The sequence below is a fragment of the Chelon labrosus genome, assembly GCF_963514085.1.
Source record: "Chelon labrosus genome assembly, chromosome: 14".
Taxonomy (NCBI): Eukaryota; Metazoa; Chordata; class Actinopteri; order Mugiliformes; family Mugilidae; genus Chelon; species Chelon labrosus.
Genome location: NC_140347.1, coordinates 17,100,078 through 17,122,075, shown reverse-complemented (window position 1 = coordinate 17,122,075; position 21,998 = coordinate 17,100,078). Strand labels below are relative to the sequence as shown.

General features: G+C 41.6%; 1 protein-coding gene across 1 annotated transcript in view; it reads right to left on the bottom strand.

Moving 5' to 3' along the window:
* lama2 (laminin, alpha 2) overlaps positions 1 to 9,927 on the bottom strand; it is a 98,192-nt gene extending 88,265 nt beyond the window's left edge. The window contains exons 1-2 of the mRNA XM_084560984.1: positions 9,401 to 9,927; positions 2,326 to 2,458 (exon numbers count right to left, since the gene is read on the bottom strand). Coding sequence (XP_084417110.1) covers positions 2,326 to 2,458; positions 9,401 to 9,630 — 363 coding nt within the window. The 5' untranslated portion in view covers positions 9,631 to 9,927. The remainder of the gene's footprint in view (positions 1 to 2,325; positions 2,459 to 9,400) is intronic.
* Positions 9,928 to 21,998: the final 12,071 nt, after the last annotated feature.

Sequence of the window (21,998 nt, the reverse complement as noted above, 5' to 3'; positions counted from 1 at the left end):
CTGGAGCCTGCTTACGTTCAGAAACATCTTCAAATGGAAATGTCTTTCACTGACACAACATGCTAGTAAAACCCTCACACCTCCATTCCATGCAATGTTTTTAAAACCAAGGCCCCAAAACCATGAAGAACCAGCGTTGTGTTGCTTGCTTCACAAGTGAAATGTGTCACAAACACGTTAAATGTTCACCTGCACACAAATTACACACCCATGCTACTTTAAACACTGCACTGTCATCCACGTGCAGCGCGTGTTACCCCCGTCTTAGGCCTGTAAGCGCCCCTGGGACAACCCCCCGTGCGCGAAGACCCGCCCCATCTCTGCTGCACAACTGCCACGGGAACGCGCTCCACGGGCCGCCGCGTCTCCCGCCTCTCGTAGCTCTGCCGGCGTAGGTCGCAGCGGCGGCCCACGAAGCCGGCGCGGCAGATGCAGCGGCCCTCGATGTCGCAGCGCTGGGAGATGGATCCGTGGCGGCTGCAGCGACAGGGCATGCACTCCTGAAGCTCTGCATCCCACCAGCAGTTCGGCTGGAGCGGTCACAGCGCAGGTGGAGGGATTGGAGGTAGGGAGGGGGACCAATAAGAATCAAAGGGCAAGGCAAATCACAGCAAGAATATTCATTTGAACGTAGAAAAGTTGCATTTCAACACCATTAATCGCATTATTTCTACAATAAAAGTATTAAAAATGTAGTGCAGAAAAGATAAGTAACCTTTAATAACTGGTAATTCTACATATTAGGGCAGGTGTTGTACCATGAATGGAAGAAATGCCACAAAAAAATGTTAGAAAAAAAAGGTTATCTTAGGTTAAAAGAAGAATTATTTCAGCAGAACTGAAATTGTAGCACGTTTAAATAAACTTTAAGCAAACATTTGATTTCTGAGAGCATCAATACATTAAATTTAGAAACCCAGCGGTGGCAAAACTGATGCTATATGACAGCTGGGATCAGGCTCCAGCCCCCCCACGAACCTTCATAGGACAAGCAGTCACAGAAGATGAATGAATGAATGAATTAATTAATAACTTTGTTTTTTTCTTATCTTGGGAAAAATTTAGTTTTTCTTGGGAAAAATCAGCAAAAAACAGAAATCATTGGTTACTAACAAAATAAGAACACATTGTGATTGTTTCTTGCATGAGGCCTAATGCGTTACAAGCACTTAGAGGTCACTGTGTGTGATTTGGAGAACAGCAATACAGAAACTGACAGAGGTGGCAAAAGTATTCACATTCTGTAATTAAGTAAAAATACGGATACTTGTGTATAGAAATACTCTGGTAAAAGTAAAAGTACTGATTCACCTCCTTTACTCAAGTAAAAGTAAGAAAGTACAGGCTCTGAAATGTACTTAAGAAAAAAGTAAAAATGATTTTGCCATTAATGAAACAATTGATAATTTTGCAAAATGAAAAACGTTCTAGCAGAATAATCTAGACTGAACTGACCAGATGTCCTGCATGAGCATCTGGATCATTTTTAATAATAAACTGAGGGTTATTGGGTTGTTGTTTTTAAACTGAGAGCTAGCTAGCGTTAGCTGTATACCATCAAAACAATGTGTTCCCATAGCATTGCTAACATTGTAAACTGGCTTCTAAAAAAATTCTCAAAAAGCTAATGATACCACACCATACCTGAATTAGTTTTTTCACATTAGACCAGTAGTTCTCAAATAGTGGGGTCAGGTGGACTTTAAGTATTAGTGTCTTTATTGACGCTTAAGCGATACACAAGCCTCCAGTCACTAGGTGGCAGCAGAGCTCAAACTAATCAACAGGCTGCCTGTTCAACCCAGTAGAAGAAGAACACAGGAAGCGCATCGTCGACTTTCCTTCTCTAGTCCGATGTTCTAGTCATGTCTGATCATGTCACGTCTTTTACGTCTTGTCATCCATGGAGGTTAAAAAAAAAGTAACGAGCCTGTTTTTCCAATGTAAGGAGTAGAAAGTACAGATAGTTGTGTACAAATGTAGGGAGTAAAAGTAAAAAGTCGTCAGAAAAAGAAATACTCAAGTAAAGTACAGATACCTGAAAAATCTACTTAAGTACGTAACGAAGTATTTGTACTTCATTACTTCCCACCTCTGGAAACTGAACACTCATTTACATTTGAAGTGATGAGAAAGACAAAATAAAATACACATGAGAGCAGTCATAGATGTAATCGGATATACAACACCAAAGAACACATATTCCTGCTTACGCAATGATATACTACAACAAATAAGGACGGGATCAGAGTTGTGAGTGGAAGAAGTGGAAATCCGTCAACACATATTGGTAATATCTATGAAGAACACAGTCAGAATACTCACCATGCACTCGTCACACTGTCGCCCAACCGAATTCTCTCTGCACTGGCACTGCCCATTGTCCTTGTTGCAGACCTCAGACAGAGAGCCATTACTGTGGCACTGGCAGGCTGCAGGAGAGAGAGCAGAGAAGAGGCTGAGAGGCGGCATATTTAACAACAACACAAATTGTGAGTGTGTTTACTCCGCACTACAGAGCTCAGATCCTGCTTAAGGACTTCTTCCGGATTAGCTGCTGATATCCTTTTTCAATATCCTGCTCACTGCACTTTACAGAAAATCTCCTATTACCAAAATAGATTCTTCAGTCTAGTGGGCTGACTTAGCTTTGCCTGTTTGTTTTTTAGCGTCAAGAGAAAATGAGTTATAAAAAAAAAAAAGGCAAAGGACATTACAACCACAGTCGTATTTTCTGAAAAAGAAAAAATGGAATAATTGAAGCTTATTACAACTTCAAATTCAACTCAACGCTCACAACGATACATTTTACTGCAGGTCTAAGCAATTCGCAGATAACATGCAGCACTGATCGGTTGATAAAATAAAGTTTAATACTTGCAACTGTTACTGCAACTGCTTTTATCTGAGCCACCTGAAGTGCACAATACAATGGACGAAACACAACTTCAACCTGGCAATACCGATAACAAACTTTCAAGCTAGACCAGGGGTCTTCAACGTTTTCCAGGCCAAGGACGCCCAAACTGATGGAGAGATGGAGCGGGGACCCCCTACTTAAGTATACGTGTATTTAAAGACATTTAAATTTATGGAAAAAGATTTTTGCAACCCCCCCTGCAGTACCCCCGCGGGTCACGGACCCCCTGTTGAAGACCTCTGAGCTAGACTAAATATCAGCATTCTTCTTCACAGTCTAAACAAAGCGATGAGCCCATCTATGTATTCTCAAGAAAAACTTGATGCATGGAAAATCCGATTGTTTATTGAGATACATGCTTTCTAAATGTTGTAATTCAAATAGGTGGCATTCATCTAAAAAATGAAAGTAAACCTCCTTCCTACCGCAACCCACAAGCTTTATGATGGGAGAACATTTTACTGATGTAGAAATGCATGATGCATGAGATTGAAAGAAGAGTTTTAAAATGTCAAACCATTACACATGCACTGTATGTTCTAAATCAGGTGCAAGGTAAAAATAATCAACAAATGACTGCTTGGCTCTAACAATGAAGAAACATAAAAAATTAGCTTTTGATGAACACAAACAGACATTACAAGACTGACTTTTTGCCTCATGTTGCTGGTATTGACCATAGACTGTATATAAATATGGACAATGCGTCCCCACTTCCATGCATTGGGCAAACTGATACTATTTTCCCCTAGATACGAGCAACGCCGTCTTGTGAGTTTGGAGCCAGAGTCTGCGCAGCCACGAGGAGCCGCGATATCGATGACCCGCCCACACTTCTGCCAGACTCCCTCACATTTCAGTTTAATCAATACGCTCTGCTCTACCTCCACCAGTTACAAGGAAATGTTGATTATATGCTGCACTTACTTTATTTTTTGCCCACTCTACGGTCCTACGGCACCGCTTTACGGAGCAGTCGGCATGGCAACTTGTAGTTATCATTGTCACATCCTGTTTCTATAGAGTCAAATAAGTAACTAAAACTTATCCGAAAAATGGACACTTGAGTATGCATCAGTAGTATTTAACTAAAATGACAGAAACCATCCTTGAAAAAAAAATTATTTGACATACTTTCGGATTTCAGTTTGGACCAAGTCCAATCCATTCACATGGGGGTGGAGCTTATGACCTATACTGCAGCCAGCCACTAGGTGGAGCTCTACTTGCTTTGGCTTCACTTTTGAGGAGCAGTTCCACCTCCATCTTCATACTGTCTATGGTATTGACCAATGCAGCATAACATTCAGTTCAGGGCCTTTATCCCATTTCAAACCTCACCCCTTCTCCCTATCTAATTATGATACTTTGCATGACTTCAACTTTATTTAAACTTGTGCCTAAATCCCCTCGGAGGAAAAGAAAAAACAACGCACATGCACACGCCAATCAACCCTTTAGATATACAATTAAAAGCCTGAACATCACAGCTTCCATCTGGTGGATGGGCTGTCAGAAGACCACATCCCTACACACAAAACCATATACGCCGTCTGAAATCAGCAGCTCACATCTCACAGACACGCAGCCTGTTTAACGTCCTGCCATTTCCCTCCTCTTAGATGTAAAAGAGACAGAAGGACGGACCTGATTGTGGGATGGGAAAGCGAGAGAAGGGTACAACAGATGTCCACACACACACACACACACACACACACACACACACACACACACACACACAGAAACCTACACACGCTACCTAACATATATATCGATTTATGCTTCACACGCGATTGCGGAAAAAGACACACATGCCCTCCTACACGCAAACTTACTACACCGCATGCATGCAGATGTACAAGCACACTAGATCACGTGCAGGAAAACATGCACATACTGTATGGTATGCTTATCTCCGTTTGGCACACACTCTCTCTCTCTCACAGTCTCTCACCCCCCTAGCTTCACCCTTCAAGGACCATCTGGACTCTGTTCTGTCAGTTGCTACAATGCAAAGCCTTGTGGGATGAAATGTTAGTTTTTGTTTTTATTTTCTGTGCTTGTGCTCGGGGTGAAGATAGCGCTTTCAAGTTGAAATACATTATGTTCTGTTACTCAACAATCGCATCAACAAGCTGTAGGAGTAGTTACTGTGCATCTGCCATGTGCCGCGTGTACGCACGCATATCGTATACTCACAAACAAAGTCGTTAAATCTCTAAATTTCTCCTCTTTTAGCATGATTTTAGAGCTAGCTGGGTGCTTACTTCTATAGAGAGCAGGCACAGTAATACATTGTGTCCATTTACAGACTGAAAACCCTGAACTCTGATTGTGATTGTGTTACACAGTGAAATATTTCTGAATGTGTTTCCTGAAAAAGGAAAAAGCCATGATTCCTGTATTATTAGTTCACATATATTGCGTGTTTCCCTTTATTTTTTGTGTCCCATGAATTGTACATAATAACTGTAAGCTATAATCAGTGCTTGAAGAGTGTGTGGTAAATAAATATAGTAAAAATGATTCTATACTGGGCTTTGCAAAAATTATGGACCCTAAAGAAATGTGATCCCAATGAAAAGTTTTCTAAATGCAAAGAGGTTATATGGGGCAGATGGGATAAAATATGCTTTGTACAAATGTACTTTAATAGTTCAACAAACTGGAAGAAGGGAAAATATAAGACAACTTCTAAGGAGTTTTTATTTATTTGCAACTGCATTTCTGTATGCAAGTGTGGTCTGCCATGTTATGTCTGGCTTCCCTAATTAGAGACATATATTTCAGAGTGGCAGGGCGTGGCTTCCTGGTGGTTGACTGCAGACACACCTGATGTCTACCACATTATCAGGCTCACTTCAAATTCTGGAGTTCGACTGGATTTTTGCTACTAGATTGTTTGTGTGGTCTCTTTCCTGTTATCCATTTCTCTTGCTGCTTCCCTCCTACCTCATGGACTCTCTCCTTTGGAGCTTTTCTAGATACCAGTTTCTTCTTTAGTTTGGATTGAAATTTGTAGGGTTATGCACTTTTTGATCCTGATTGATAAATTGAATTAAAGTTCTTTTGTTTCCTGCTTTGGCCTCTCTTGGTGTCCAAGAACTAAACATAACATGTCAGGACATGACATAATCTCCTACCTCCTTTCTTGCAGTTATTCTTAAACACAGTAAGTACATCATTTTTCTAGATGCCAACCATAGACTGTATATAAATATGGACCACACGTCCCCACTTCCTTGCACTGGCCAAACTGAAGCTACTTTCCTGGGAATCTGGATGTCACCATCTTGCGACCAAGGAGCCAGAGTCTGCACAGTACGGTCCGAGAGTGGAGCGACGAGGAGCCGTGCTGTTGATGACCCAACTCTCACGGCCCTACGGGACCACTTCACAGACCAGTTGGCATGGCAACTTGTAGTCAACATGATGTCATATCCTGTTTCTACGGCATCAAATAACTAAAACAAGACTTATCAGAAAAATGGAATTGACGTGTATTTTAGTGTTTTAGTTTCGCTCAAGTCCCATCCAGTAACATGGAGGGGGTGGAGCTTATGACCTATACAGCAGCCAGCCACCAGGGGGAGCTCTACTTGCCTTGGCTTCACTTTTGAGGAGCCATTCGTCGTCCATCTTTATACTGTCTATGATGGAAACATAGTAGGAATCTGTGATTTTGTAAAAAGAACGTGTGACTAACAAATTATTATCCAACATAAAATCAATACATGTGATCATTATTGATGCTCACTATAATACACTATATATGCATTCTATTTTCTATGAACAGAAAATCATTGATAAAAAAAAAATCACGTTTGAATTGTTTCTGACTGACTTACTTTACTTTTTTTCTTGTAGATAGAGTATTAAATTGCACTTTGCCAATTCTTTAGGTCCATTTATCTTACGAAAAGAGTCAGGGCTTCTATAATCAACAGTCCATTAAGAGTTGGAAAATTAGAGTTGTGAGTTTTCCCTAAGATCCCTCAAAGAGTTTATCGATCAGCTGCTCAAAGCATCTATGAAAGTTTCATTAAGTGTCAGACACACAGGAAGCATAATTACATTATTGAATTACTTCATATCCACTTTGTTCCAGTAATTGGACAAATGTTTGACAGACCAATCCACACATATTTTCGACAACTTTCAAACGACTATTTCCCCGTGTGAGAAATGGACGGAGGTGTTAATTTTCTTGAATTTGTTCCTCGGACAAATTGCTCCGTGGTTAAGTTCACAAAAAAATCAAACCAATTTTCTGAGGAAATTAAACTGAACCAATATTAGGCAGAGACACAAAATGGCTGCAGCCGAGAAGGCTTCAGATTGGAACTCTTACATCAAACAAAAAAAGTAAAGGATTTTTACAGTCTAATAGCGCACAAATGGACTCGGCCTGAACTCTCCTCTCCACTCGATAAAATTCATTAAGAGTGAGAGCGATAGGGGAGAGGGAAGCAGACGGGGAGAGAGAGATAGACTGACAGAAGCAGAGAGAGAGAGCTGTTGTGTTTTAATAATTCTTGGTGGTCTTTTGTCATTCGTACAGGATCAATAACAACTCTCCATCTCCCAGACACAAGCAGCCGATCAGCACTGTAGGAGAGCAATAGATCAGGCTGATTAATCAATAACCATTTAGCTGGGTGGAGAGGGGAAACAACTACAGAACAATGGACTATCAAATTCACATTAATACCCTGTGTCAGCCTGTCTGCCCGCTTTTGTGCTGCTCTGACACTTTTATCCGTCTTTTTATCAGTCTGCCTGTCTATCGCTAACGCTGTCTGCTAATCCGTCTTCTCGCCCGCCCCGCAGTTTCTGTCGACAGCACAGGTTTTAATGAACATTGTCACAAACAAGAGCCATCTGTACGTCTGTACTCCCTCCCAACTCTCCCTTTTTCTACAGGTATAGTTTTCATTCTTGCTCTTAAACACAGCTGGCAGTCAGTGGGCCGCTCCGACATCACACCTCCTACTAGCACAGCTGCTTGTCCACGCGAACACACACACACACGCACACACACACCCACACTAGATGGTGTACTATCTACTCAATCCTTTAGTGATAGGATTAAAGGTATCATTTAGCTAACACTGACTTCCGTAAAGGAAATAGTGCCCTTCAGTGTGACGCCCCCGCTGAGACACACTGCCGGCTCTCCATATAATGATTTATTGAAAACCAAATGATATTTTTGATATTTTCTCCCTTGAAGTCTCTTTGTGTACATCATTTTTTTTATGATTATATGTTCCTTAAAATTATTCTGATGACATGCTGTTTGTTGACAATCTCAAGACAAACTGCTGTCATTATATCACTTTGATCCAATTTGTACTCAGTGAGCAGTATTTCCCCTAGGCGTACGGCTTTGAGGGGGCGGAGTTTGCGGGGGATGCAGATGGACACCGACACAAACACTTAAAAAAGACACGTTGAGGAGTTGAGGATCTTTTTCTGAGACTACCAGTAGGAGACCCCAAAGCAATACTATCTATTTAAATTTCTTACAAGCAGGCTCTGTAAAGTCAAGATGTCAATGCAAAGTCTGATTTATTCCCTAAACTACGGTGGCCCTGAAGGTCAAAACACAACGACATTTCACAAAACACAACAACATTTCAGATTACGGAAAGTGTAGAGACGACACTTCTTGTTTCTGATTGGACAGAACCCGCCGTGCTAAAATATAAGCTGATGTGATTGGTTGTTTCGCTGCCAGTCAAGAAATGACGCTTTGTGAATGGTCCGCTACGCGTAAGTGTAGACACTGTGATGCGCTTTGAAAGCAGACAACATGTACTGTCCACATTGTGGAAAAAAATATCAGTCGTTGCCAAATTTCTGCATGTCTTGCGGAAAGACATTGGCATTATTTAAAGAGGCAGAGGGGACGCACGATGAGGACGTAGTTGCCCCGTCTCCTCAGTCGTAACTCCTTCAACTGTGCTTTCAGGGTTCCGAGGGACATGTTAATGTCATGATTAGTTGAAAGCATATCAAGAATGACATTATATGTGTGTCCTCTTTCAAAATAGCCTCTATTAATGCCATCTCGTCCTCCATTCTTTCCAACGTGGTTTAAAACTTGTGCACGGACACAGCGGAGTAGAAACAGGAAATGATGTTACACATCAGGTTCTGTCCAGTCGGAAACAAGAAGTGTCGCCCCTACACTTTCCGCAATCCGAAATGTCGTTGTGTTTTGTGAAATGTCGTTGTGTTTTCTGTAATGTTGTTGTGTTTTGTGAAATGCCATTGTGTTTTGACCTTCAGGGCCACTGTATTAAACAGCACTGAGGCAGTAATATCAAAACTTGGGAAGTAAGGTACCATTCTACTGGATATTGAACCAATGTAACGTGCACATTGAGAAGTTTTGCTAGTATTATAAGAAACTATAGCCACCATACTGTGGCCACGCCAGACAAAATAAAACATCCCTACTGTTAGTCTGATTACTTACGTTGGCAGTTTTTCGCCGTGATGGCGTCTCCGTAGTAACCTTCAGCGCAGCTGTCGCAAGCTCCACCACCATAACCCCGGCGACACCGCAGACACTGGCCCGTGATTGGATCGCAGCTGCCAGGTATGGATAAGTCCAGGTTGCCATGGCAATCGCAGGGCTGGCAGGATCCCCCTGGTACAGTGGGCTGGCCGTAGTATCCATTGGAACATCTAGGAGGCAGCATAAACAGTCACTATGCGTTTGCCTCAAATCAACACTTCTACTAAGCTGCTCGCTTGGCTAACAGGAGTGAATAATCCACCAATTCTCAAAGTTTCCCACCACGTTCAACCCCGCAAACGTGGCCTCGCTCATCTGTTCCTTCTGTCACCATCAAATTAAAGGTTGCCACTGTGTATATTTGCACATATCCACAATCCTGATCTTTCATAATGTTTAACCCTTTAACCTTTAAGCCACGAAATGTCCACCTGGATGTTTTTGGCTCATTTTGACTATGAAAAAAAGGTCAGACAAATGTTTTGTAAGTAAGTACTTTTGGCCATTTTCCAGAATACCTGGAACTTTTAATATCTGGTAGTTATTTACAATTTACTGCACGTTATAAGAGTGTAATAACCTTCTTGGAGAGGCATCTCTGCTTTTCCAAAAACTTTTAGATTCAAAAAAGGTGTGTTGCGGTTTTCCCTTTTCTCTACTCCAGCCTTGCAAACTATTGGCTAACCGGTTTGTGAGGACAGGTCAGCTCTGTGTTGAGGAATATTTTGAAGGCTCTGGTATCACAGATTGCACACGTACTGTATATTGTCAGAGCAGGTAGCAAACATGTTAGTGAATCCTGCATGGATTCTGCATCGAAAGGACCCTCATCAGCATCACTGGGAATGACGTGGCTGAAACTCTCTGCACAAACTGTGTGTCTACTTCCTTCAAGCACACTTGTACAAAGTAAGAGATGTTAGAGCTCAAAAAAGTTTTACACAGACACTTCACAATACCTCACAACCTGATCACCATCCTAGCTTTGTGCATTGAAGTTGTAGCAACCGTTATTCTCCCCCTCTCTTATTGAAAGAGCTGGTACTACAACAATATCTATTGAAAACACAATGTTGCTCTGCTATTATGCTCCAAATAATACTTGAAAACAGAGCTTTTCTCAGCCATCAGCTCTGCAAACAAATACACAGTGGTTCGTCTCGCCTCCTTTTTCTTTTGCATCCACATAAAATGACTCAGATTTCAGCCTCTAAAGCAGGTCAGTGTTGTCAAAAATAACGTTTTGCCTCCAGCGCCGATGTCCAAACGCAGGATTACTAATTAACGTGTAATCCCACAAGAGCTGGCGGTCGATATCCGATCACCAAATAAACAAAACGGTAAAACTCACCCAGGTGAGTCCATGGGAATTACGAGGACCGCTAGAGCTCGCCTCTGACCAGCGAGACTATACTCGGTTAAAGAAAAATAGTTTAATTCAAATTTAACACACGAGACAGAAACACGCACAAAGAGCCAGAGGGCAAAACAGGCATCAACAGATATGAAAGTTTGTTAAAAAGTAAGTCTTATTAAAAAGAGCACGATATATTGGCTTCAGGCATTTACGTTCCAAGTATTCGCAGTAGGCTGCCCAGGTTTTACTCAAATAAAAACAATCGTATGTGTGAAATATATTTATATATGCTACGCCTACTAATGGTAATAAGACATTAGAGTTCTTTGTGCATTAAAATGTAAACTTTTAATGCACAAAGACACATCTGGGGTCCCGGTTGAAGGCAAATTCAAAAAAGGGATTTCAAAAAAGGATTGGTTATCTTTTATGTTGTCACATTCTTCATGTGTAGTGAAAAATAAATAACTGCAGCCTCTTGATCTGTGCCATTCACGGAAACAAAAATTAAAAATGGTCTCCGTGACCCTCGAGCAAGGACAAAGACACACAGATGTGTTAACTGTAAAAGCAAACCGAGATTTTGTTATTATCGTTTTTTTGCTTTTCCAGACTCTTTCATTTGATTAATAATAAGCGGACGTCCAGATGCCGGGAAATATATTAACCTGAGAGTGCCGCGCCGTGACAAGAGCCACTGAAACCAAATAAAGAAGCTGAAATAAAGCTCTACAGGCTGAAAAGTGAGAAGAGAGGGAGGGAGGATAGAAATAGGAGAGAGAGGGAGAGATGGAGAAGAGGAGGAGGGGAAGGGGGTCTTCACATTGAAAAGAGAATTGAATTTAGAGAGGAGGGAAAAGAAAGGACGGAGGGGGAAAGAGTCAAGAGCAGCCAGCCATTATTATCACTGACCCTCCTTGGTACTCAATAGAACTGGTTTATTAGGTTCTGTGTGTGTATGTGTGTGTGGGTGCACGCTTGTCGCTCAAGTGTGTATTTCGGTCGGTGCGCTACAAGTACGTCCTCCTAGTCGAGTGGCGAATTGTACTGGCAGCAATATCATTCCTGGTAGAGGAGGAGGAGAAAGAAAGAAAGTATGCGTGTTTGTATTTAGTCTTATTTGCAGGATCTGAGGCCTCCTACTCGACTCTATTCTATATTACACAGCCAGCTTACATGTATGTATGTATGTGTGTGTGTGGCCGCTTGGGCCTCGAGAGGAAGTGAAGGTATTTATAGTGTGAGTGCCTGCAGGAGATACATTGGCGGGGGGAGTTAAACACCTGGTCAAAACCATCAGAGTGCAGAGGAAACGGATGGTGAGCATAACTGGTAGAGAGTTACAGAAACAGAGAGGGGTTTGGTTGATAGGCCGCTCTTTTATTTTTAGTGTTATGAATGAGGAGACGGCGCCAGGGGAAGACTGTCCCTCCGTCCTACCATTTATTTTTTCCGTAACCTTAAAGCATTTTGAGATCAGTTTCAGCTATAATATGACGTTTATTTGAAAATGTACTAGGTATTTAAACTACTGTGACGTTTTTCTTTTTTAACATAAAGACTTTATGTGTCGGAAAAATATGAGATGCCCAAAAAGAGTGTGTCCGTGGCAACAACTGTGGAGTTCCAGAAAGAGGCGTGGCCAGAAGAAGCTTATTGGCATTTAAAGCTATAGACACTGAATTTGGATCAGTGTTAAAACCAGAGGTGAAGAGGCATGGTAGAATAAACTATCTGTGACGTATTTTGACATCTGAAACTTGAAAGTCTGAGGATATGTGACATACACTGATCTGCCATAACATTATGACCTAATATTGTGTAGGTCTCCCTTGTGCCTCCAAAACAGTTGTGACTCATCAGAGAATAGACATGGGCCTTCTAAGGGTGTCCTGTGGTGTCTGGGAACAGAATGGTGTTAGTGGGGGGCCTTTATAGGTCCTATGGGTTGAGGGGAGGGGCCTCTGTGGATCATCCCACAGACACTTGATGATTTTAGGGTCGAGTGAATTTGGAGGCCAGGTCAACACCTTGTGCTGTTCTTCATGTTTTTTTTGAGTTGTTCCTAGAGTGTTTTTGTGTGTGTGTCTGTGTCAGGCTGCATCCTGCTGGGGATGGCTGCTGCCATCAAGGAGTGTCATTGCTATGGGGTGGGGGTGCCTGGTCTGGTCTAAGTGGGTGGTACATATCTAAGTAACATTCACATGAATGTCAGGTCCAAAAGTGACAGGTCATAATGTTTTGCCTGATCGGTACATGTTTGTTGACAATTTCCACTGTTTACTCTTTGTCCTTTAAGGTTACTTTGCTGAAGTTACTTAGCATGGACTACTGACTCACTTCTAAGCAGAATTTGAGTCTAGATTTCATTCTGAGGTGTGTTTCAACCGATAAAGAAAATAAAATGAATTTACCTTTTGATTGTTGATTGCATATTTAATTTTAGAAACACATACTGAAGGTTTGGATTCAGGTTTTCAGGGGCTCTCAATGTAACTTTGCATGCATCAGCTACACAACTGCTTGGTTTTAGGTACAAAAAATGAGACCGACAAAAAAGATGAGCAACACAAAGACCGGGCTAGATTCCTTTTTTGATATTTTTAAATGTTTAATAGTCAGTTTTTATCTCAATGTTCTCTTCCAAAAACCTTGACTGAACCCTCACCAGAAAAGATCCACAGCAAACTATTATTCCTGCAACTCTTTCTTCTAGTAATGCTGAACTAATGCTCTGCTAACTCTTGTTTTAATACTCCCGCTGACAAGTAACACGTTGTTGTCGTTGTCGTTATTATATTCGTTTTTTGGATGCCACCTGCCACGTTTGAAAAGAGGGTAATCCTTTTCTTCCCGGTAATGGCGGTACAAACATTCTACCAAATTAAAAGGTGCATCACCGAGGCGTGATGGAATAACTGTCATCTGCGAGGCCGTTAACATTAATATCAATATATGGTATAACATTAACAGGAACCCTCATTATAATGCTCCTGTTCTCCGGATGAAAGAGTGATCAATTAAAGCGCGTCGTATCCATCATATCTGCAGCTAGTTGGCACAGAGTCACCCGAATCCAAATGAATGCGTAACATCTGAAGCAGCTTATCTGCAAGTCCAATTACATCCAAGCGCGCTGGCGAATCCCAAACACCGGCTTACGACGTGTTTTAACGGGCATATTAGCTAAGCAGCTGCATTGAAGAGCTTTCAGCTATACTCTAAATGGCTGTTTATGGACGGGAAATTGAAAAACAGAATCACTTAGCGGCGAGTGGATAGTCTATTAGCACGGGAGGAGTAGAGGAGCTTATTTTGTTAAAGCCCATAATACAGACAAATTGGCACATTACAATTAATTACCACTAACAACAACAAAAGCACCGTAGATAATGAAGTGTAATGGCAGGTAGTGCATGGCAGGTATCAATTAGACTAATAGAGCAAGAAACAGCAACTGCTGATTACCACTTTAGTACTGTCAGAAGTAATAAAATATTATTTTATATCACGTCTGCTCCTACGTGTTCGGAGTCGAAGCAACAGTCTCTCCCTTAGATTCTGTCCACCGTTAGGCTGCTCTCTGTGTGAGGGGTGGCACCATATGGCATCAGAACATACATGTGAATCATGTGCATTCAGCTGCACATACCTTCACGCACAGAGACAATTTAAATTTAGAAACCACGCTACTGATGAATCATTGACAGTCTAAAAGAGCTTAATAGGACACACATTTCTGTAAATGCTCACTCATTAATACAGCATTGTTGCTAAACTGTCCCCTCAACGACACTCCAGGACTAGCCTATATTGGTCAGAGGCCGGATAGCAACACGGCGCAGATGCCATGGGACAGACAGTTAAAAAAATAAATAAAATTGACCGACAATGAGTCAGTTTGCCTTCCACTGGCAAATGAGGTTTATAAAAAGACTAAAAGGCAGACAGAGAGATTCTGCTGTGGACAGCACGGCGAGGCATGCAGACTATGCAGGGCAGTGAGCTGAGGCCCTGTGTCCACCAACAGCAGCAAACATAAAAGGGCACAACGTTTGGTCACCATATGTGCAATGGTGGAGATTAAAATATCTCTATATAACATCATATTTACTGTAGATACACACATATATATAAAATATCCACTTAAAACAGGTTGAAAAAGCATTTGAATAAATGATTTTTTTAAAAAAGAAAACCGACGCCTAGCACAAACTTCTGCAAGAACTTATACTTGCGTGACAAAAAATTCAAAGATGAATACATGTGGGCACTGGACAACGTGTCCAATTCATACTATAGCATATACAGTAAAATCTGTTTTATTTTTATTTTTATATGACGTATATTGCTCTCAAACAGGCAAGCTATGAAAGGGACGGCCAACACCAAACACAGGGTGATTATTTTGAATGAAAGTGCGCTATCTTTATTCATGATAAGGCATTGTTTATTTTGGGGTTTATCATTGCTTATTAAATGCTTAATACACTGTTTATTAATACATTATAGATGAATAAGACATTTGTAAAAATCAGGTTGTGAAAAACTGCTGAATGGTTGAACTTCCGACCAGGTACCAAGACTTAACTGAATCTAGCAACAACTCCATACAACTGTGGACGTAACAGCTTAGAAATATTTTTAACCTCAGACAGCCCACTAGAAGTGAAACTGCACACTGTCCTTTCTTCTTATTAAAACACTGGTGGTCTTTTAATGGTTTAACAATTTTTTTTCTGTATATACAATCTAGTAACCCAAGTGTTGCTTCATTATGTAGCATTAATCAGTGAACAACCTTATAAAAATAATAAAAAACAATAGTTACAACTTGTGTGGCTTATTAGAAACCCATACTGTATTTAGGGTTCAGCATGTGCCATTGTTTCTCACGTGTTCTGATACTTTTTCAGATGAACCCATCACTTTATTCTGCAGAAACAGGCAAAATATTCCTCTTTCTTTATAAGGTCACTTCTCATTCATACAGAGTAAATCACACCTCAGCTCATGCTAGGTTGAACTGTTCCTTCAGGCCGTGTCGGAAGTTTTTAAAAGTTATAATACTTCCCTAAATTGATCTTAATAAGAAGAGATGCAGAGTGCAGTTTCACAGACAGTCCAAATGTACACACTCAGTCTGAGCGGTGACAAGACTATATTTACTCAGTCCGCGTCATCACATGACAGAAAAGCCTGAAGTTTTAACAAGACTAACATCCAGAGAGGAAGGCTTCTCATTAGTCCTGGCTTGGTACAGAAGCCCTCTGCTAATGGGACAAAAATGTCACTCAAGAAAATATGCCATGGACAGAAGAAGTGGACGGTCAATGAGAAAGAACGAGAGAAAATAACTGTTAATGAGCAGCATTTTCTGTTCTCGTTCGCGACAACTGACTAAAAGGCTGATTTATTTTCCAAAAAGACATTTTCAGGAATGATACCCAGGACTTTTAATAAGATTGTTACCTGTCGCATCGTGGTCCCGTGTAGCCGGGCTGACACTGGTCGCACAGCACGTCCCCATCTTCACCTAAGCGGCAGGTGGGGCTGAAGCTGTAATGGTTCCCATGACGACGTGGTTGTTGTTGTTGAAGTTGTTGATGAGTTTGGTAGCGTTGTCCCAGGGTGGAGACAGCCAGAAAGAAGAGGGGGAAGAGGGCAAGACAGAGGCGAGTTAAGGCCATTGTTCGTCTCCTCATACAAACACAAACACACACCCGTGAACCCGCTTTCACTTTCTAGTCCTTACATTCACACTCTCGACAAACCCACACACACACACACACACATTTAACTTCCACTCGCTATAACACACACATGCACGACCGTAAAGTCCTGATTTTGAAAACACTCTTTCCCCCCTGCGTGAACTGAGAGAGTGAGAGAGTAAAGTGATAGTGTCTTTCCCTTGTTCAGTCGCCCTCCCACTTCCATAAACTATAGATAGTTCTGCTGGCTCGGGTTCCAGGCCCCAGACTGACTCACTAGTCGACTGACTGGCTCATTAACGGTGAGTTGCTTCACCGAGTTACAAATAAATCTGGCATGGATTTAGCATGTAGGATTTGAGCACGTAAGGGAACAGAAACAGAAAAATAGCACATTAATAAGAATCATAGAAAATCAGCAGCATCCATAAAGGAAACTGAGACAAGGTGCTACAGCAGGGCTTGTTGTTTTTTTTTTTTACTTTTTGTGAGGGGTATACTGTATGAAATGGAATGCTATGTGTAGAGAACACAACAACAGACATTCATGTACAGTGATCAGCCATAACATTATGACCAAATCACATTGACCTTCTTGTGACAATTCAATGTTCTGCTGGGAAACTTTTGGACCTGGCATTCATGTGGATGTTACTTAGACATGTAGCACCCACCTAGACCAGACCAGGCACCCCCACCCAATAGCAATGAAATTCCCTGATGGCAGCAGCCATGCCCAGCAGGACACAGCCTGACAAAGGAACAACTCAAAAAAACATGAAGAACAGCACAAGGTGTTGACCTGGCCTCCAAATTCACTAGATCCTAAACTGATCAAGTATCTGTGGGATGATCCACAGAGGCCCCTCCTCTCAACCCACAGGACCCAAAGGCCCCCCACTAACAACATTCTGTTTCCAGACACCACAGGACACCCTCAGAAGACCCGTGTCCATTCTCTGATGAGTCACAACTGTTTTGGAGGCACAAGGGAGACCTACACAATATTAGGAGGTCATAATGTTATGGCTGATCAGTGTATACAGTTCAGTCTCATTCAAACACCTGGTAAAACACGAGAGCTACCAAAAAGACCACTTTTTATTAGAGGATGTATTGTCTTTGGCAGTATGAGTGTGTAGTGGGACATGTTAAAGTGTGAGCATACGAGATTGTTTGCTAAATATGTGGTAAAAGTTATCACCATGGTATCACTGAAAACATATTAGTTGTTATAGACAATTAAATTGAAGCTGATAGTGAGCGGAAATATCGGCTCGGGCGACACAGTTCCAATCTACAAAATGTCTAATGTGTGTAAATATTAAATACAAGACTTAAATCAAGATGGAGACGCAAACAGAAAACACTTCCATCCAAAACATTTGCTGTAATAATGGAACTTGTATGAGAGACAAATGTGGAGCTTTTTGGAGAATATCTAAATCGTGTGAACATTAGGGACTGATTGGACAAAAATAATTTACTCTAACTGATTTTTATTTATTTATAGAAAAATAAATATCAGTGCAAATGTCTTTGTGGCATAATATGTCCAAAAATGAAGGCCATGACTACACAACAGGAGATAATTGTTGCTATAATGGAGAAGATTTAGAAACATCTTCTTTTGTAGATACAAATCGAGGGGGGAGGTCATTCTTTGTGGGTAGAAATGATTTAAATCTAAATGACAGACAAAGAAAGTCCCTCCTTGGCGGTGAGGTAATTAAGCTGCAGCGTAAATAAAAGGAACAGGGCTCGAGCACTAAACTGATTCCCATCGATCCGGGGTAAATCACCGCACTGCTTCCTTTGCCGAAGCTAATACGGACATCACTTTATTAGACGTTCATATGAGCTTCGACTCGCTGCTAACTGGAACAGTCTGACTGGCTATTTAAGTGACCGGCTTCGGCGCACAGAAGGGACGGCGTGGCTATTTTGAGGGGGCTGAAAGGAACGGCACCGTCAAGCTATTATTACTGCCGGGGTTAGAGGGAGGCAGAGGAGGGGAGAGAGGTGAGGGAGAGAGTTGGGTCTTTCTTTAGCTCTTAAGAGTTTCGACCATGACGTTTCATGATTGCAGGAAAATTCTCAGCTGCTGCTGCCTTTTGTGTGTGTGTGTGTGTGTTTGTGTGTGCGTCGTCTAGCACACAACATCTCTCTCTGGTCATCTGGAAAGACTGCAAATCTATAATAGTGGTGGTAAATATAAAAAGTCTAATACGTTCCCTTAACTCAAAGAAAAAAAAAACATTCATGCCTACAACACACATGCAATTTAGAATCACCAATTCACCTAATAATCATAGGTTTGGACCCAGACCCTTCTAGCTATGAGGCATCAGTACTAGCCACTACACCACTGTGCTGCTCTTAGTGGAGACATTCAAACACTAATGCCGTCTGGTTTCCATTCAGTTCCAGTTGTAATATTCTGTTGCCAGCAGCAACCACAGCTGTCATAGCTTTGTAACAGTTCAAGTTTAACTGTGTCTGTGTGAGGTTAATATAAACCAATCAGCCACAACATTAAAACCACTGACAGGAGAAGTAAATAACATTGACAATCTTGTGACAGTTCAATGTTCTGCTGGGAAACTTTTGGGCCTGGCATTCATGTGGACGTTACTTAGACATGTACCACCCACCTAGACCAGAGCAGACAACCCCACCCCATAGCAATGACACTCCTTGTCTCAGGACCAGGGCCTCCTCTAGAGGGGACTGTGAGGTCTGACACAGAAAAACAGCCTTTGGACAAAATGCTCTTTCTGTAAAGGGCAGTGAGATCTGGAACAGTCTTCCAATCTCCATAAGGGAGTGTCCCACATTACAAACCTTCAAAACTCACCTTAAGCACTTGTTGAAAGCAAACCAGTCTTGTAACCATTGCCTTTAATCTTCTTAGTAATGTAGTGTCTTGTGATGTCCTCTTATTGTGATTTATTGTCCTGTCCTGTGTCTTAAGTTTTTGTGTTACCTGCCTAGGGTCTCTGGATATTTACGTCTATTGCTGTCTGAACAGATGTTCATTAATGTGCACTGTCCCGATCAAATAAATAAATAAAATAAATAAAAATTTTAGTATAGGTTAAGTCATTCTTGGAGCTTTTTTTGTCCTTTGTTCAAACTTTTCTAAAAACGTTTCTTATAAACTGCTAAAAACCAGTGTGATGTAGTGCGCGAGCGGTACGATGGTACATTTGCATCCCTCAGAAAATAGCTGGTGCAATCTAAGCAGCTGTGATTGAAGCTTGTGATGTGTGCACAGCATGACTGGCTGTCTGTATGAGAGGAACAGTACGGTGAAGGGTTTCAAATTTCCTCCGAGTGTCGTGGGAGGCTTACGTTCTCTAGCACGTTAAGCTTTCTAGCACAATTATGTTGTTTCTAACAACGACGCTGACATTTCCACCCACGGGGGAGATGTTTCCCTACTTATATTGATGCATCTACCTGTGGTGATGATATTTCTATTAATGTCATTACAATTATAGCCGTACCCATAGTGATGAGGTGTCTAGCTGTGGAGATAGCCTTAAAAAAATAAATAAATAAGACAAAAGCATCAGGAAAGGCGAGGATTATGAAGAGAAACCACAAAAAAGTGGAGTCAGAGGGGTCAGCGGTGATAGATTGGAGCGTTTGATTAAACTGCGCTGTCATGGCAGCATTAACCCCCGGGGTCTGCAGAACCTACTTGTTGCTGGGAAGATTGAGCGGGCAGGCGCAGGGCTGACAGTCGGCCGGTGACCCACGGGTAGCATTGCCATAGTAACCAGGTAGGCAGGTGTCACAGTGGGGGCCGGCGGTGTTGTGGGAGCAGTCCTGGAGGAGACGAACAGGGCGAGGGTTTGTTAGGGTCAGGAGGGCAAGGTGTTTATTTGACAAACAACAAGCTGCCGGAGCAATTGATTCTAACGTCACGAGAAGATCCATCAAAACAGCACCGTGTTAAAGCAGATACCTTTTATATTTTCAGTTAAGACTCATTTTGGGTGTTTTGATTTTGCCGTGCATGTGTCGTACTCAATCCAAACTGACTTTGCATCATCTCCAGTGTAGTATACACAAAATGTAGCAGAAAAACGGCTCATCTTACCATCACAAAGTAATAATGACGCTGAATGTAGAGTGGCGCTATGTGTTAATTTGTACTTAATCACTAGCAAATGATTCAAGTTAGAGCTCAGAAGGAAACAGGGAGCTAAGAATAGACCTGCTTTATATTAGCAGCCTAATTAGTGCTTTGTTGCTAGGGGTTAAAGGTTACAGAGGCTCAGGGGTTACCCCACCACCACTACAAGGAAAGCGGGCATTTGCTGGTGCAGTTTTACAAATGTGGAATTGGTGTTATTAAGTGTAGCTGTCAAAACAAATTATTCCCAAGCACAAAGCAGCGGGGTTAATGATATAGTTCAGGAGTAGCATTGCATTTCATTACCATAAGTACAAACTCCAGCAACCGCTTAGGTTTTTGTCCTGCTTGTTCACTGACATGGTGTTTTCGCTGAGCCAGTGGAAAAATTGTAAGATTTTGAGTCTTAGATGGTGTCATTTTATTAAATATAGTCAGAATTAAATGCTATTTGTTTAATTTTCTTGCTTGCCTTTGTCACTGTTTGCATCAAGTCCAGCTAAGGCAACAGTTGCAGTTTCATGTAACTCTGTTGTTTGTCGATGTTTTTGCTCGTTCTTAGTCATTTTTTTCTTAAATCAAACGTCTAATTTCTGCTAGAACACACACACACACACACACACACACAGACACACGGTTTGAACTTATAGGACCATAGCATCATTTATTTAGTCGTTCAGCTCCAGCCATAGCTATCAGTCCACAGGAATGAGTTATGTATGTGCATCTGTGTCCATGTCACTGGACTTCCACAGGAGAGGTGTATGTGTTGTTGTTTGTGAGTGAGCTTGTGTCAAATTGTCTTTTTCTTCGTGTGAGAGAGAGAGAGAGAGAGAGAGAGAGAGTGAGCCTGTCTGTCTGTTGTCTTTTTCTGTGTCTGTGTTTCTCCTTCTGACACATCCCAGCGTCTTCCTCATTAATAATGAAAGATAACGTGGTAATACAAAATCCACATGTGTATGTGTGTTGTTTTTTGTTTTTTTTGTGTGTGTGTGTTTAGTTGTGCAAGTGCGAATTCAGCTTGACGCCAGCTGACAGCTTAAGCCCAAGGCAATGTGTAGGCCGAGGAGTGTGTGTGTGTGTGTGTGCAGATGCACATAAGAGGGCTGACATATATGTATGTGTGTGTGCACTGTGTATATATACTGTATGAAGTATATGTCTGTCTCACTCTGCAGTTCCTGTCATCGCCAGTAGGTGGCGAATCCAAGCAAACTTAATTATCAAAGATGAATAGAAAACCTCTTTTAAACCTCTCAGACTCCAGTCAAACCCTGTGTTTATGTTCTAGAAAGTATAGCTTAAATTATGAATGGATCAATGGGTGTTCAAGGGGT